Consider the following 16,958-nt stretch of genomic DNA (forward strand, 5'->3'; position numbering starts at 1 on the left):
GTGAACCTCTATCTCATCTGGATGAACTGTTTGGGGCCCTGGATAGAGGTGAGGGGATAGGTGTGCCAACATTTTTTTCCTCCTTAAACATGCTCATCGGAGCCGAACACTCAACGGAAGGACATGTTTTTCTTTGGTTTACACTTCAATTTGCAGTCAGAGAGGGGCTGCCCCTCTTTCATCCACAGCCAATTCTTCTTGTTGCTGCTCCCACTTTTCCAGGATGTACATCCACACTGACAATATTCAATCTTGCAGATAGACTACCACAGTAGACAGTGCAAAAGGTGATTATTCTGCTACATTCACAGGATTAAAGGCATACATTTATAGCTCATTTCAGATATTGTGCCATGACAAAAGTTAAAAATGAAGCAAAGAATGTTTCACCAATAAATTTTAATAACATTGATACCAGTTGAAACTGACAGAACAGACGGTATGATTTTCTGAATAAAGCAACGTAATTTACATAAAATTTAAACTGGCCATTTCCATTGGTTGTGAGGGGCTTCTTCTATTAATGGTTCCCAAGGTTTCCACTTGACCATTTTGTATGCCAGAGAAAGTTCACTCTCAGCCTGTAATTGAAATACAAATTATTAGCCAAGGGTAGTCTAATAACATTTAAAACATTTAGTCTTCCAACTGATAGTTGATTTTAGAGTTGAAAAGAAATATGATTAATTCTGTCCAATCTCTACTTTTAGCTTAATTGAGTCTTAAAAACCACAAACTTTGAAAGACATTAGAGACTACGTCACTCTCCAAAAATATTTAACAACATCTTAACCATTGCACTACATCAGAGCTAATAAAGCAGCCACTTGTGATTCGGATCTTCACAAAAAAACGTACGTTATCTGCCAAAGCCTGGCTGTTTTCAAACGTTAACCTCTTTATCTTAGTGAAATCAACAACTTCAAGAAAAAAACGTGTTGATCCCATAATATCTTGTCACGAGTAAAGAACCAGTGAAGTCAGTAAAAAGTTAGACAAATATCAGAAAATAACTATTCTCATTCTCCAACATGAGAGTGCAGCAATCTTTTGAGCAGAGACAGAGTCATAGAGATGTACAGAATGGAAACAGACCCTTCGGTCCAACTCATCCATGCTGAGCAGATATCCCAACCCAATCTAGTTCCACCTGGCAGCACCCAGCCCATATCCCTCCAAACCCTTCCAATTCATATACTCATCCAAATGCCTCTTAAATGTTGCAATTGTACTGGCCTCCACCACTTCCTCTGGCAGCCCATTCCACACACGCACCACCCTCTGTGTGAAAAAGTTGCCCTTTAGGTCTCATATCTTTCCCCTCTCACCCTAAACCTATGTCCTCTCACTCCCAACTCCCCCCATCCCAGGAAAGAGACCTTGTCTATTTACCTTATCCATGCCCCTCATGATTTTATAAACCTCTATAAGGTCACCCCTCAGCCTCCAACGCTCCAGGAAAAACAGCCCTAGCCTGTTAAAACTCTCCCTATAGCTCAAATCCTCTAACCATGCAACATCCTTATACATCCTTTCTAAACCCTTTCAAGTTTCACAACATATTTCCAATAGGAAGGAGACCAGAATTTCACACAATATTTCAAAAGTGGCCTAACCAATGTCCTGTACAGCTGTAGCAAGACCTCCCAACTCCTGTACTCAATACTCTGACCAAATGCCTTCTTCACTATCCTATCTATCTGCAACTCTACTTTCAAGGAACTATGAACCTGCACTCCAAGGTCTCTTTGTTCAGCAACACTCCCTAGGACCTTACCATTAAGTGTATAAGTCCTGCTAAGATTTGCTTTCCTAAAATGCAGCACCTCACATTTATCTAAATTAAACTCCATCTGCCACTCCTCAGCCCATTAGCCCATCTGATCCAGATCCTGTTGTAATCTGAGGTAACCTCCTTCGCTGTCCACTACACTTCCAATTTTGGTGTCATCTGCAAACTTACTAACTATATCTCTTAAGCTCACATCCAAATCATTTATATAATGACGAAAAGCAGTGGACCTAGCACCGATCCTTGTGGCACTCCACTGATCATAGGCCTCCAGTCTGAAAAACAACCCTCCACCACCACCCTGTCTTCTACCTTTGAGCCAGTTCTGTATCCAAATGGCTAGTTCTCCCTGTATTCCATGAGATCTAACCGTGCTAATCAATCTCCTATGGGAACCTTGTCGAACGCCTTACTGAAGTCCATAGAGATCACATCCACCGCTCAACCCTCAATCCACTTTGTTACTTTTTCAAAAAACTCTACCAAGTTCATGAGACATGATTTCCCACGCACAAAGCCATGTTGACTATCCCTAATCAGTCCTTGCCTTTCCAAATACATGCACATCCTGTCCCTCAGGATTCCCTCCAACAATTTGCCCATCACCAACATCAGGCTCACTGGTCCATAGTTCCCTGGTTTGTCCTTACCATCGTTCTTAAACAGTGGCAACACGTTAGCCAACCTCCAGTTTTCTGGCACCTCACCTGTGACTATTGATGATACAAATATCTCAGCAAAGGCCTCGCAATCACTTCCCTAGTTTCCCACAGAGTTCCAAGGTACACCTGATCAGGTCCTGGGGATTTATCCCCTTTTATGCATTTCAAGACATCCAGCACTTCCTCTGATCTGGACATTTTTCAAGATGTCACCATCTATTTCCCTGCAGTCTATATCTTCCATATCCTTTTCCACAGTAAACACTGATGCAAAATACTCATTTAATATTTCCCCCATTTTCTGTGGCTCCACATAAAAGGCCCCCTTGCTGATCTTTGAGGGGCCCTATGCTTTCACTAGTTACCTTTTTGTCCTTAATATATTTGTAAAAACCCTTTGGATTCTCCTTAATTCTATTTGCCAAAGATATCTCATGTCCCCTTTTTGCCTTCCTGATTTCCCTCTTAAATAAACTCCTACTGGCTTTATACTCTAAGGATTCACTCGATCTATCCTGTCTATACCCAACATATGCGTCCTTCTTTTTCTTAACCAAATCCCCAATTTGTTTAGTCATCCAGCATTCCCTAAAAGTACCAGCCTTTCCTTTCACCCTGACAGGAATATACTGGTCTCTGGACTCTCGTTATCTCATTTCCGAAGGCATCCCATTTTCCAGCTGTCCCTTTACCTGCGAACATCTGCCTCCAATCAGCTTTCAAAAGTTCTTTCCTAATACCGTCAAAATTGGCCTTTCTCCAATTTAGGACTTCAATTTTTAGATCTGGTCTATCCTTTTCCATCACTATTTTAAAATTAATAGAATTATGGTCGCTGGGCCCAAAGTGCTCCCCCACTGACACCTCAGTCACCTGCCCTGCCTTATGTCCCAAGAGTAGGCCAAACTTTGCACTTTCTCTAGTAGGTACATCCACATACTGAAACAGAACGTTTTCTTGGACACACTTGAGTTCCTCTCCATTTAAACCCTTAACACTACGGCAATCCCAGACTATGTTTGGAAAGTTAAAATCCCCTACCGTAACCACCCTATTATTCTTGCAGATAACCGAGATCTCCTTACAAATTTGTTACTCAATTTCACGCAGACTATTAGCTGGTGTATAATGCAATTCCTATAATCACTTTCTTATTTCTCACTTCCACCCAAATAATCAACATGGCACAAGCCTTACTGAGTTCTTTGAGAAGGTGACCAAGCTGGTGGATGAAGGTAAAGCAGTTGGTGTGTAAATAGATTTCAGTAAGGAGTTTGAGAAGGTTCCCCACGGTAGGCTATTGCACAAAATATGGAGGCATGAGATGGAGGGTGATTTAGCGGTTTGGATCAGAAATTGGCTAGCTGAAAGAAGGCAGAGGGTGGTGGTTGAATGGAAAAGTTCATTCTGAAGTTCAGTTACAAGTCGTGTACCACAAGGATCTGTTTTGGGGCCACTGCAGTTTATCATTTTGCTAAGTGACCTGGATGAGGGTGTAGAAGGATGGTTAGTAAATTTGTGAATGACACGAAGGTCAGTGGAGTTGAGGATCGTGCTGAAGAATGTTGCAAGTTACAGCGGGACATAGATAAGCTGCACACCTGGGCTGAGGGGTGGCAAATGGAGTTTAATGCAGAAAAATGTGAGGTGATTCACTTTGGAAGGAACAAGGGGTGGCACGGCGGCTCATGGTTAGTACTGCAGCCACATAGCTCCAGGGTCCCAGGTTCGATTCCAGACTCGGGGGACTGTGTGTTGAGTTTGCACATTCTCCCTGTGTCTCGTGGGTTTCCTCCAGGTGCTCCGGTTTCCTCCCATAGTCCAAAGATGTGCAGGTCAGGTGAACTGGCCATGCTAAATTGCCCATACTGTTAGGAGCATTATTCAGAGAGGAAATGGGTCTGGGTGGGTTACTCTTTGGAGGGTCGGTGTGGACTTGTTAGGCCGAAGGGCCTGTTTCCACACTGTAGGGAATCTAATCTAATCTAAAAATTCCTTGGATGTATTTCCAGGAATATCCTCCCTCAGTACAGCTGTCATGCTATCCCTTATCAAAAACACCACTCCACCTCCACTCTTGACTCCCTTTCTGTAGCATTTGTATCCTGGAACATTAAGTGGCCAGTCCGGTCTATCCCTGAGCCATGTTTCTGCAATTGCTATGATATCCCAGTCCCATGTTCCTAACCATGCCCTGAGTTCATCTGCCTTCCCTGTTAGGCCCCTTGCATTGAAATAAATGCAGTCCTACCTTGTTTTCTGCTTTGCCCAGCCTGCTTGGACTGTTTGACTCACTTCTTTTCTCAAATGTACCAGCCTCAGATCTCCCTTGGTTTCTCCCCACCCCCAACCTTACTAGTTTAAGTCCTCCAGAGCAGCTCTAGCAAATCTCCCTGCCAGTATATTAGTCCCCTTCCAATTTAGGTGCAATCTGTCCTTCTTTTACAGGTCACTTCTACCCAGAAGAGATTCCAATGATCCAAAAATGTGAATCCTTCTCCCATACACCAGCTCCTCAGCCATGCATTCATCTGCTCTATCTTCCTATTCCTGTCCTCACTAGCTCGTAGCACCAGGTGTAATCCAGGTATTACTACTCTCGAAGACCTTTTTAAATTCCTGCCTAGTTCTCTATATTCTCCCTATGGCATTGTACATACTGGAACCAGCGAGCCAACACCATTCTGATTTTTCACTGCTGGCCACAGAAACGTCTGCCTGTGCCTCAGACTAGAGAGTCCCCGAACACAATTGATTTCTTGGACTCCGACGTAACCCTCACTGCATTAGAACCAGTCTCGATACCAGAAACGTGGCTGTTCATGCTACATTCCCCTGAGAATCCATGACCCCCTACATTTTCCAAAACAGCACATTTGTTTGAAATGGGGATAGCCACAGAAGACTCCTGCGGTACCTGCCTACCCCTCTTACCTTTCCTAGAGTTAACCCATCTATCTGACTGTATCTGAGACTTTTCTCCCTTCCTGTAACTGCCATCCATCACACCCCCTTGCTCTTGTAAATTCCTCAATGCCTCTAACTGTCACTCCAACCGATCTATTAGATCTGATGGGATTCGCAACCAATGGCATTTATTGCAGATGTAATCCTCAGTAACACAAATTGTCCCTAAACTCCCTAGTGTGAAGGGGAGGGAATTTGCACCGTTAACTCCATGGACTAGTAGCACCTGTCAACAATTTCATCACCTTACACACTATATCATACAGCTTAACATTTGGCCATCTATGTCATTCAAATATACTCATAATTGATTTTTAAAAGTTTATTTCACAAATAAAGCATTTAAAGTCTGCATTGTCCTCAGATACCAGTTAAAAACTACTTGAATTTGACCAGTGTCCCAAAGAGAGGACAGCCACATCACTTCTCACTATCCCAATTATTTGAAAATCAAGTAAGTTGCAAGTAGGATAAAGGAGAGCCTGGAGACATCATATTTTTGTATTTCCAGATGGCCTTTGACAAAGTGCCGCATAGGAGGCTGTTAAATAATAGCCTGTGGTGTTAGAGGTAAGATTTTGGCATGGTTAGAGGACTGGTTGACTGGCAGAAGGCAGAGAGGTAGTAGGGATAAAGGGATTTTTTTTCAAGATGGTAGTTGGTGACTGGTTTTGTTGCAGGAATCCACATTGGGACCACAACTACTCAGAGCATACATTTACAATTGTTGCTAAGTTTGCAGATGACATACACAGAGGTAGAGGGACAGGTAGTGTTGAGGAAGCTGGGAGGCTGCAGAAGGACTTGGACAGGCTGGATGAGTGGGCAAACAAGTGACAGATGGAATACAATGCGGAAAACTGTTAGGTTATAAACATTGCTATGAGAAATAAAGACAAACTATTTTCTAAATGGGGAACTGCTTCAGAAATCTGAAGCACAAAGGGAATTGGGAGTCTAGTTCAGAACTCTCAAGGTTAACATGCAGGTTCAGTTGGCAGTTAGGAAGGCAAATTCAATGTCAATATTTACTTCAAGAGGGCTAGATCACAATAGGGCTAGTACCACACTCTCGACTAGAACACAATAGCAGAGATGTATGGCTGAAGCAGTTTAACGCTTTGGTCAGATTACATTTGGAGAAAGTCACAACTGCAGATGTTGGAGATCAGAGTCGAAAAGTGTGGTGCTGGGAAAGCACAGGAGGTCAGGCAGCATCCAAGGAGCAGGAAAATCAACGTTTTGGGCATAAGCCATTCATCAGGAATATGGGATGGGTGGGGGTGAAATGGTACTGAGAGAGAAATAGAAGGTTGGGGTGGGGAAGGTACCTTGGAAGGCGATAGGTAAATGCAGGTGAGGGGGGGATGGGTGGAAAAGGAAGATGAACAGGTGGGAGTGTTCAAGAGGGTGGTGCAGAGATGGAGGGCTGGATCTGGGATGAGGCGGGAGGAGCAGAGACAAAGAAACTGGTGAAATGGACTTTGATGCCATGTGGTTGGAGGGTCCGAGGGCAGAAGATGAGGTGTTCTTCCTCCATGCGTCAGGTGGCTAGGATTTGGCTGTGGAGGAGGCCCAGATTTGTATGTCCTTGGCAGAGTGGAAGGGGGAGTTCAAGTGGTTGGCCACAGGGCAGTGGGGCTGTTTGGTGCGTGTCCCCCAGGGATGCTCTCTGAAACGTTCCACAAGTTGGCATCCTGTGTCAGTGTAGAGACCACCACATTGAGAGCAATGGATACAGTAGATGAGGTGTTTGGATGTGCAGGAAAATCTCTGCTGGATGTGGAAGGATCCTTTGGGGCCTAGTATGGAGGTGTAGGTGGATGTGTGGGTGCAGGTTTTACACCTCTTGTTGGCAAGGGAAGGTGCTGGTAGTGGAAAGTGAGTTGGTAGGGGGTATGGACCTAACAAGGGCATCGTAGAGGGAATGATCTCTGAGGAAAGCTGACAAGATGAAGAGGGTAATATATCTATGATGGTGGGGTCTGACTGTAGGTGGCAGAAATGGCAGAGGATGATGCGTTGTATCCGGAGATTGGTGGCATGGGAGATGAGGACCGGGCTGTTCTATCTTTGTTGCAGTTGGAGTTCAAGGGCGGAGGTGCAGGAAGTGGAGGAGATGCACTGGAGTACTAGTACTAGGGAAGATATTCTGACCATGTGGGAGGGCAAGGTCTGCAGCTTCCCCTCCATAGAAGAGACCTTCATTGAATGAATGTAGGGAAGATGTTTCCACATGGACGGCATGGTGCCTCAGTAGTTAGCACTGCTGTCTCACAGTGTCAGGAACCTGGGTTCAATTCAAGACTCAGTCTGTGTGGAGTTTACACATTCTCCTTGTGTCTGCGTGGGTTTCCTCGATGTGCAGGTTGGGTGAATTGGCCATGCTAAATTGTTTATAGTGTTCAGGGATGTGTAGGTTAGGTGCATTAATCAAGGGTAAATGTCGGGTAGGGGAATGGGTCTGAGAGGGTTACCCTTCGGAGGGTTGGTGTGGACTTGTTGGGCCAAATGGCCTGTTTTCACACTGTAGGGATTCTGTGACTCTATGACGTCTCATAGTAGGAGAGACTTTGACACAAGGGCACAGCATTAGAGTCAAGGGGCACCATTTACAACTGCGATGAGGAATTCCTTTAGCCAGGGGGTGATTAACCTGTGGAACTCACTGGGCGGTGAAAGCCAAGTCATTGAGCGCATTTAAGCTGGAGATGGATAGGTTCTTAAGGGAATCAAGGGTTACAGCAAGATAGCAGGAAATAGAGTTGAGAAACAGATCAGCAAATGGCGGAACAGGCTCAATGGACTGAATAATTTAAATCCAATCTTATGGTTAGACAGAGACAAATGATAAAAAGTGAGAACAGCACATTTTGCTGCACAACAAATATTCAAAGTGTTTTTGTAATATTTATACACTTCTTCAAAATTTGTTTAGTTATACTCTAGCGAAGTGTTTAGGATATTTCACAATGTTACAAAGAGTTAGGTATATACAAGTTGATGTTGTTGCCTCTACTTAGAGTATAATAAGTTATTACAGATTCCAGAAGTCCAAATCAAAGTCATCCAGAGGGATAGCTGATATTATATGCTTCTGACTCCTACTCAAGTCAATTAGCTGAGCACAAATGAAAGATCAAGAAGGTCAACATGATTAAAGAGGGAAACATATGGTTCAAAGACTGGTGTGGAAGAAAGGGTGCAAATTCATGGGACATTAGTACTAGTACTAGGGAAGATGTTCTGATGGGATGGGCTCCATCTGAATCACGCGAGGATCAGAGTCCTGATCAATCACAAGAACTAGGGATGTAGGTAGGCCTTTACACTAAATAGTTGAGGGGCAGGTTCAGTCACATGCAAAATTAGAAAATCAAATGTAAAGGCAAAGGTAGGATTGCAGGTTAGTGAGAAGGCTGATTGTTACTAGAAAATAAAAGGAAGAGACAGAATGTGAGAATGTTATATTGTACCAAAGGACTATAAAAGTGTCTGAAAATTCAACAATAGAACAAATATAAAGGCTTTTATTTTAATGCGGAAAGCATTCGGAATAAGGTACATGAATTGACGATGCAAATTGAATGAATATATGAATATCCCATAACAACAGGAGTTGGGAGGTCATGTTGCGGCTGTAAAGGGCATTGGTTAGGCCACTGTTGGAATATTGCGTGCAGTTCTGGTCTCCTTCCTATCGGAAAGTTGTTGTGAAACTTGAAAGGGTTCAGAAAAGATTTACAAGGATGTTGCCAGGGTTGGAGGATTTGAGCTACAGGGAGAGGCTGAATAGGCTGGGGCTGTTTTCCCTGGAGTGTCGGAGGCTGAGGGGTGACCTTATAGAGGTTTACAAAATTATGAGGGGCATGAATAGGATAAATGGACAAAGTCTTTTCCTTGGGGTCGGGGAGTCCTGAACTAGAGGGCATAGGTTTAGGGTGAGAGGGGAAAGATATAAAAGAGACCTAAGGGACAACTTTTTCACGCAGAGGGTGGTACGTGTATGGAATGAGCTGCCAGAGGAAGTGGTGGAGGCTGGTACAATTGCAACATTTAAAAGGCATTTGGATGGGTATATGAATAGGAAGGGTTTGGAGGGATATGGGCCGGGTGCTGGCAGGTGGGACTAGATTGGGTTGGGAAAACTGGTCGGCATGGACAGGTTGGACCGAAGGGTCTGTTTCCATGCTGTCCATCTCTATGACTCTAATTGTGAAAAAGTAGTTACAAGGAGATCAAAACTGAGAGCTAAGCATTCAGGAATATTTGACTTTTGGAGAGGCAAGAGGGATGGAAAAAGTGGTGGTGTAATACTATTAATGTGAAATGAAATGAGGACAGTTGTGATAGACGACGTAGGATAGGATGATTTAGCGTGCATTTGGACAGAGGTACAAAGCAGCAAAGAAAAGATGACATTGGTCAGAGTAATGTACAGAGCCCAATAAGTAGTCACGCTAGGAAGGAAAGACGATAAATCAACATATAAAAGAGCATATAAAAAGATTAGAGCAATAGTCATGGATGACTTGCATCTTCATGTTGGTTAATCTAATCAATTTGGAAAGGGTAGCTATGACAATGAGTTCATAGACTGCATTAAGGCTAGTTTCCTTGAGTAATGTGTCATAGAGCTAACTATCTTGGATCTGGTAATGGCTAATGAGGCAGGTTTAATAAATGACCTCAGGGTAAAAGATCCCCCCAGGAAGCAGTGATCATAACATGATAGAGCTTAATATCCAGTTCGAGAATAAGAAACTTTAGTCATAAACAACTGTGCTTAACTGAAATAAAGGGAACTACAATGAAACAAGCTGAAGTGAACTGGGTGGATAATATAGCAGGCATGACAGTAAGTTAGCAGCGGCAGACATTCAAGGACATAATTAATGATTCACAGCAAAAATCTATCCTAGGAATGAGGAAACATTCTAAGAGGGAGATAAACCAACCATGGCAAACCAAGGAAGTTAAAAACAATATTAAGTTGAAGGAAAAAGCATACAAGAATGGCAATATCAGTGATAACCACAACAACTTGGATAAATTCAGCATTCAGCAAAAGAGAACTAAGAAGATTATAAAGACAGAAAAAAAAAGTATGAGTGGCAATTTGAGAGGATGAAAAAAAACAGACAATAAGGAGCATCTTTAATTTTATAAAAAGAAAGAGAGAGGGGTCAAAATGACTATAGGCTCCTTAAAAATGAGTCTGGGGAGACACTTAAGGGAAGTAAGGAAATGGCACAGGAGTTAAACTGATATTTTGCATCAGTCTTTACAGTGGAAGATACTTTGTACATCTCATTAAAATTAAAGAATATGGAGCAGAAATTAAGTACCAACATCATTACTAAAGTAATAGTATTAGATAAACTAATAGGCCTAAAGGGAGATATGTCCATTGGCCCTGATAGCTTGTTTGCTAGGATCCTAAAAGAAGTAGCTACAGAGATAATGGGATGCATTGGTTGTAATTTTCCCAAAAATCATTGGATTCCGGAGAAGCAGAGTATTGTAAAACTGCTAATGTGACACCTCTATTCAAAAAAAAAGGTGGGGGGGGGGGGGGGAGGCAAAATGTGTGTTACTGTAGGCTGGTTAGCCTAACATCTATTGTTAGAAAAGTATTGGAATCAATCATGAAGGAAGAGAAAGCAGAACATTTATAATTTACTAACCTAATCAAGCAGAGTCAGCATGGCTTCATGAAAGAGAAATCACGTCTGACTAACTTATTAGAGTGTTTTTGAGGAAGTCTCAACCAGAGTGGATACAGGGGGGCCAATAAATGTTTTGTATTTGGACCTCTGGAAGGCATTTGACAATGTACCTCACAAAAGTTTAAGTCATAAGAGCCCATTGTGTTGCAGGATATACATTAACACCAAGAGAGAATTGACATACTTGTACATGAAACACAAAGCTAGCGCACAGGTACAGCAGGTAATCAGAATAGCTAATGGAATATGGACCCTTATTTCAAGGGGTTTGATTGATTGTCTCATGTACTGAAGTACAGTGAAAAGCTTTGTTTATGATCAATACAAGTTGTAATATAAAAGTAGGGAAGGTTTATGGCAATTGTACTAGATGCTAATGAGGCCACATTTGGAGTACTACGAGCAGTTTTGGTCCTCCTATTTAAGATAAGATTATTTCATTGGAGGCAGTTCAGACAAGGTTCACTAGGATGATCCCTAGTATGGAGCAATTGTCTTACGAGCAAAGACTAAACAGGTTGAGACTCTACTCATTGGAGAAGTTTAGAAGAATGAGAGGTGGTGACCTCATCGAAACCTATGAAATTCTTAAAGGGCTTGACAGGTTAAATGTTGAGAGGATATTTCCCCTCATGAGAGAATCTAGGACCAGAGGGTACTGTCTCAGAATAAAGGGACACCAATTTAAGACTGAGATGAGGAGAAGAATTTGTGATCCTTTGGAACTCCTTGCTACAGAGAGCTATGGAGGTAAGTCCTTGTTTATATTTAAGGCTGAGATACATAGATTATTGATCAGTAGGGGAATCAAACTTTAAAAAGGGAAAAGGCAGGAAAGTGGAAATGAGGACGTCAGGCCATTCACAATCTTACTGAATTGCAGAGCAGGCTCGAAGGACCAAATGGTGTAATTTTGCTCCTATTTCTTATGGTTTTATTATGGTCTTATTGCACTCAAGATCTTGGGTGTATCTTCATTTTGAATTGTAAGATGAATAGGTTGTTATCAATGTTACAAAATGTCCAATTACACAAACAGAAGAAAATTCGCCACAGACTCATAGCCGAATGTATACAAAAAAACAAACACAACAGGACCACCGAGATATTGAAGGTTTGTGATTTCTGACATTGAGGGGAAATTCCTAATGTGATGGTTCCTCCTTGTTCTTGAAAGTCTGAATTGAATATGTTTTACTGAATTGCATATGAAGTCTGAAGAAGTGAGACAGTGGCATACCTGTGAAATGACTTCTTCAATCTGTCCACAGTTGATTTTGTCTTCTAGTTTTTGAACATTGCGCTCCTGCAATACATAATCCACAACAGGTGGCTTGAAATTAATACTTGTTTACAGGGTCTCAGTTCTCTTCAGTTCGCAGCACTGTTGGGAAGTTCTAAGACTTTGAACCATTAACTGCTTCCTTCAAGGTAGCAAACACCATGCATTTGCAAAAGGGCTCTCATAGGCAGCGTGACATCTTTGATCTAATACACATTGCTGTCTTTCTACTTCAGTGACGGCAGATGACGTATAGGCGTTTCGGGTGCCAACCTACCGATTACTTTGTCCTTGGTGGTACTGAATTTCCTGAATGTTGATGAAGCTGCACACACCCAGGCATGTGTGTAATATTCCATTGTACTCCTGACTTGTGCTCAGTAGTTAGTGGACAACCTCAGTAGTCAAATCATGAATAATTCTCTGCAGAAGTCTTCGTGTCTGAATAACTTGCTTAGTTACATTACTTATACAGCTAGTCTAGTTAAGTTTCTGCTCAATGGTAACACCCAGGATATTGGTGCGGAGCGATTTAGCAATTGTAATGCCGCTCATTAACACAAAGAAAAAAGTTACATAAAATATCTTTATCTGAAGTTTTAGTTCCTTTATTAGTATTGATTTCTGCAATCGTCTGAAAGGCATGTATGATTCAAGTGTACTGCCCCTATAGGCATTTTCCAATGCTTTTCATTTGTTGCACAACTTTCATTACCCTTCATTATTTTAATGTCATAAATTGCCACACTTACAATCAGTTTCACAAAGTTCAAGACTTAGGAAGACAGTTACAGGCCTTGAAATGAGAAAATACTCATGAAACATCATTGATCAATCTGGCAAATAATACACCATCCACTGAAAACAAGTAACCAATTAAATCAGGCTAGCTTACCGATTTTACCAAGTTAAGCCTTTCATTGATGATCTGCTCCGTGTATTTTCGATAGGCTACATCCTGAGGCACAGATTGTAAAACAGTAAGAATTCTGGTGTAAAGAATCCTTAAATTCTGAAAGAAAACAATATTAAAAAATTGAAGCATTAACTTTCTTGTGGCTTATTTATCTTCTTTTTACCTCCTCAAATAGGACAGGTTGTAAACTTGTAGATATGCTCCTGCCAGATAGCTGTTCACTCATCTTCAGTTTTTCCTTTTCTTAAGGAACACTGATGTTCTACCAATTTGAAACTAGCAATATTTCAGTTTACCTAAGTTTCAACTGGTAACAGCAATATATTCTATTTAGATGGACAGATTAGATAGGGAGGATAAAACTAATATCACAATTAAAAATTAAAACAGAGTCAGTTTAGATGGCAGAAAGTGCTCTTCTCATATTATCCATTAGCAAAATAGGTAGTGTGAACTCACCACAGTCATTCAAAAAGGGAACCGGACAAGTTTATGACAACTGAGAAGATCCTAGTTGAGCAATATAAGTGGAGAGATAGCTGTAATTATTTCTTACAGCTTGCTTTCTAGAGTGGAATGCAGTTTGACAGTTTCCTTTACTAAATTGGCCACCAATATCTTCGCTTCTCCTTGATGAATGTGAAAACTTGTGCAGACAAGTGTACATTTTACTGCACTGACAGAGCAAAATGTTATTTGTGCTTTATCATGTACACCTCCAATCAACTTAACCTTAAGGCCTTGGAATCTACTTTGAATTTCAAACATTGGCAGGTGAAACAAACATGAAAGCACTGAGACAGTTAATATATTACACAAAAACATCACATATTCCAAGAAGTCAACAGAAAATCAACTTCTCCACAGGGATGCATGTTTGTCTACTTGCATTGTATACATTAATGCTGTATATAAAAAAGCATTAGATTTTACAATAATTCAGAAGCTTTCCACAAATTATTGAATAAACGTTAGAATAAAAATTTCCAAATTTTGCACCAAATACTGTGTCCCTATGTTTCTCCCATAAATTGTCTGCAAATAAGTGAACATTAGAGAATGAGATTTTTTTTTAAATGTCTCAATGTTAATTTGTTATAAGTCTCTCGGGTTTAGCTCGTTCAACCAATACTATTCTGACCAGCAAGTCGTCATTTTCAATAGAACAGAAAGTCTGGTTTCTTTCTCTCACTAAATGTAATTTATTTTGGAATAGTATATTCCATAATGTTTAAATCATAATCATGTTTGTCATACTAGCACAGGTTTTATTGCAGGCAATTTAGCAAAGACAAGTACTATACCAGAGCACATGCACAATGGCCATATTTTACAACTGGTGGAATTGCATTTTACTGATTTACAAATAACCAAAATAATTGGAAAAGGTAAAATACCTCATGAGGATTCTGGGCCACAGCAAGACCCACCAACCCAGTAGTCTGCAAGAAAAAGAAACAAACATTTATCTTTCAGGATATGTTGACTGCTGCGTACATCCTATTTCTTCTCTCGGACAACCTTCATCTTTCAACCTTTTTCTTTCCTCACATCCACTGCATCCTTTATTATTTTCTCTATCTTTCAAATGTTCCCCATGTCACCTCCCCCTTTCCCCTTATACCTATCACTGTGTTTTTTCCTCCACTTCCCTCAGCCTTTGCTTCATATTCTCCTTCCCCTTTCCTGTGCCCTTATTCTTTCTCTGTATTTACTGTCCTTTATTTCTCTATTTACTGTCCCCTCTCTCTCTATAGAGGAAAGTAAATAGGAAGAAAGAACAGTAAATATATATAATATTTATAATAAGAAATATACTGTATACTATAGAGAGAGGACAATAAGCAGAAAAAAGTAAATATAGTATTTACAACATAAATATATTGAACACCAGAGAGGGCAGTAAACGAAGAGAAACAATATACATACTATATACTATAGAGAGAACAGTAAGCAGAAAAAACGGTAAATATATATTTAACATATATATATAAAACAAATATACTGTGTACTATAGAAAGAGGCCAGTAAGCAGAAAGAACTATATATATGATATTTATAACATAAATCTCTGCCTACACATGAAAGATTATTGATAACCAATAATTATGTTTTGACTGTCCTTTCTCCTTCTGAGCTGACCTCCACTCACTTTCTTCAGGACACCAGCCATTGTCGCCGCGGTGCACTGTGGGATCCCCCCCCCCCCCCCCCCCCCCCAGGGGCGTTAAGTCGAGTTCCGGGTTATCGCGACGTCTAGACGCGATCAGAAGAGCTGGGAGCAGATCGATGGTCGCCAGGATCGAGACCGCGGCCTCACGCACGGACGGACAGACAGCGCCCTTGGAGGTGAGGAGGGAGAGGGCATGGGCCCCCGGACTGTCCCCTCTGACTGTCCCCTCTCCACCGCCACCCCGCCTTCTCAGTGCCTCTCTCTCTCTCTGTGTGGTGTAAGTGAGCAGTGGTCCCAGTGATGAGCTCAGGTGGACAGGCCTCACTCACCCTGAGCTGAACTGCAGCATCCAACATCCAACAGCCTCAGATTTTGAGAAGGATGCTCTCCTGTGGTTTGCGCAGGAAAACTCTCTCTCTCTCTCATCAGGGTATATTGTTGTTTGCTGCTGCCGCCATGGTCCCACACAACATCCCCATTCCCCATTTTCCCCAGTACTTGGTGACATGAGGCGTTAACTCATCCCTGGTGTCAACTGTCAGCATTTGACAGGAGGCCCTCTTCTTTTTCAGAGGCAGCCCCTCGAGATTGAGGATGACTTGTTTCCACGCTGAAAATGAGTTGTCAAGCAAAAGAATATTCCAGTGTGGTCTCAGTGGCAGAGAGTGGTAACACGCCCTCCTTTTTAACTGATAGTGGTGAGCCTTGGTGTACTGGTCTATCCCGCACATGCTTTTACTATCAGTGGTGAGCTTTGGTGTAAAGGCCTTTCCTACAGATTCTTTCCCTCCAATTCAGGCAGTCTTGAGCCAAGATTTCCCAGGTTTTGATGGGAATGCTGCATTTCTTCGAGCAGGTTTTGAAGGAATGTCCTTGAAGCATTTGCATTGTCCACCTGAGCCTCATTTGCCATCTCCAAGTTCCGAATAGAACATTTGTTTTGGGGAGTTTTGTGTCTGGCATGTGGGTAATGCAAACCACCCAGAGGAGCTGATTGAGCGTGGTCAATGCTTTGATGTTGGCCTGAGCCTGAACACTGGTGATGGTGTGTCTATATTGCTAATCGATTTGCAGGATCATCTGGAGGTAACACTGGTACATTTCCAAGGTTTTAAGGTGTCTGCTGTAGATGGTCATTTCTCTGAGCCATGTGGGAAGGCAGTTATTACTACCGTGTGGTCTTCAAGCACAGTCTTCCTCAGGCAACCAAAAGCCATGCTGACACAGTGGGGCAGTTTTGAACCTTGTCTTTAGGCCTTACTGCAGCATCAACACTGCCTGGCAACATTTCCCTGATGCAATTCAGCATGTTTCTTTCTCAATAGAATAATGCATTTTATTTTGTCAGATTCTCTGTACTTGTGTTTGTGGAGTTATGTTGCAAAATGTGTGCTGCTGCAGAGCTTTCTCCTGTGAATATAACAATAAAGCTGCATG

General features: G+C 41.8%; 2 protein-coding genes across 3 annotated transcripts in view; one reads left to right on the plus strand and one right to left on the minus strand.

Annotated features, from left to right (window-relative positions):
• Positions 1-380: 380 nt before the first annotated feature.
• On the minus strand, positions 381-15,549 carry ndufa5 (NADH:ubiquinone oxidoreductase subunit A5). The gene is made up of 5 exons (XM_043709147.2): positions 15,501-15,549; positions 14,746-14,790; positions 13,328-13,444; positions 12,391-12,456; positions 381-581 (listed from the first exon to the last, which is right to left on the minus strand). The coding sequence occupies exons 1-5, from the start codon at positions 15,519-15,521 to the stop codon at positions 480-482; spliced, it is 351 nt and encodes a 116-aa protein (XP_043565082.1). The 5' UTR covers positions 15,522-15,549; the 3' UTR covers positions 381-479.
• Positions 15,550-15,658: 109 nt separating this feature from the next.
• LOC122559535 (ankyrin repeat and SOCS box protein 15-like) overlaps positions 15,659-16,958 on the plus strand; it is a 45,812-nt gene continuing 44,512 nt past the window's right edge. For both annotated transcript variants that reach the window (XM_043709145.2, XM_043709146.2), the window contains exon 1: positions 15,659-15,697. The gene's annotated coding sequence lies outside the window, so the exon portion shown is untranslated. The remainder of the gene's footprint in view (positions 15,698-16,958) is intronic.

The sequence above is a fragment of the Chiloscyllium plagiosum genome, unplaced genomic scaffold (genome assembly GCF_037043375.1).
Source record: "Chiloscyllium plagiosum isolate Xiang-an unplaced genomic scaffold, Cpla_swu_hap1 HiC_scaffold_19, whole genome shotgun sequence".
NCBI lineage: Eukaryota > Metazoa > Chordata > Chondrichthyes > Orectolobiformes > Hemiscylliidae > Chiloscyllium > Chiloscyllium plagiosum.

Excerpts from the sequence above, each read along its gene's own strand:
- ndufa5 (XM_043709147.2), bottom strand. The coding sequence starts at position 15,521 with ATGGCTGGTGTCCTGAAGAAA. Across the intron at positions 13,445-14,745 it reads TGGCCCAGAATCCTCATGAG|AATTTAAGGATTCTTTACAC; the intron begins GTATTTTACCTT and ends GTTTTCTTTCAG. Across the intron at positions 582-12,390 it reads TTGAAGAAGTCATTTCACAG|GCTGAGAGTGAACTTTCTCT; the intron begins GTATGCCACTGT and ends TTTCAATTACAG.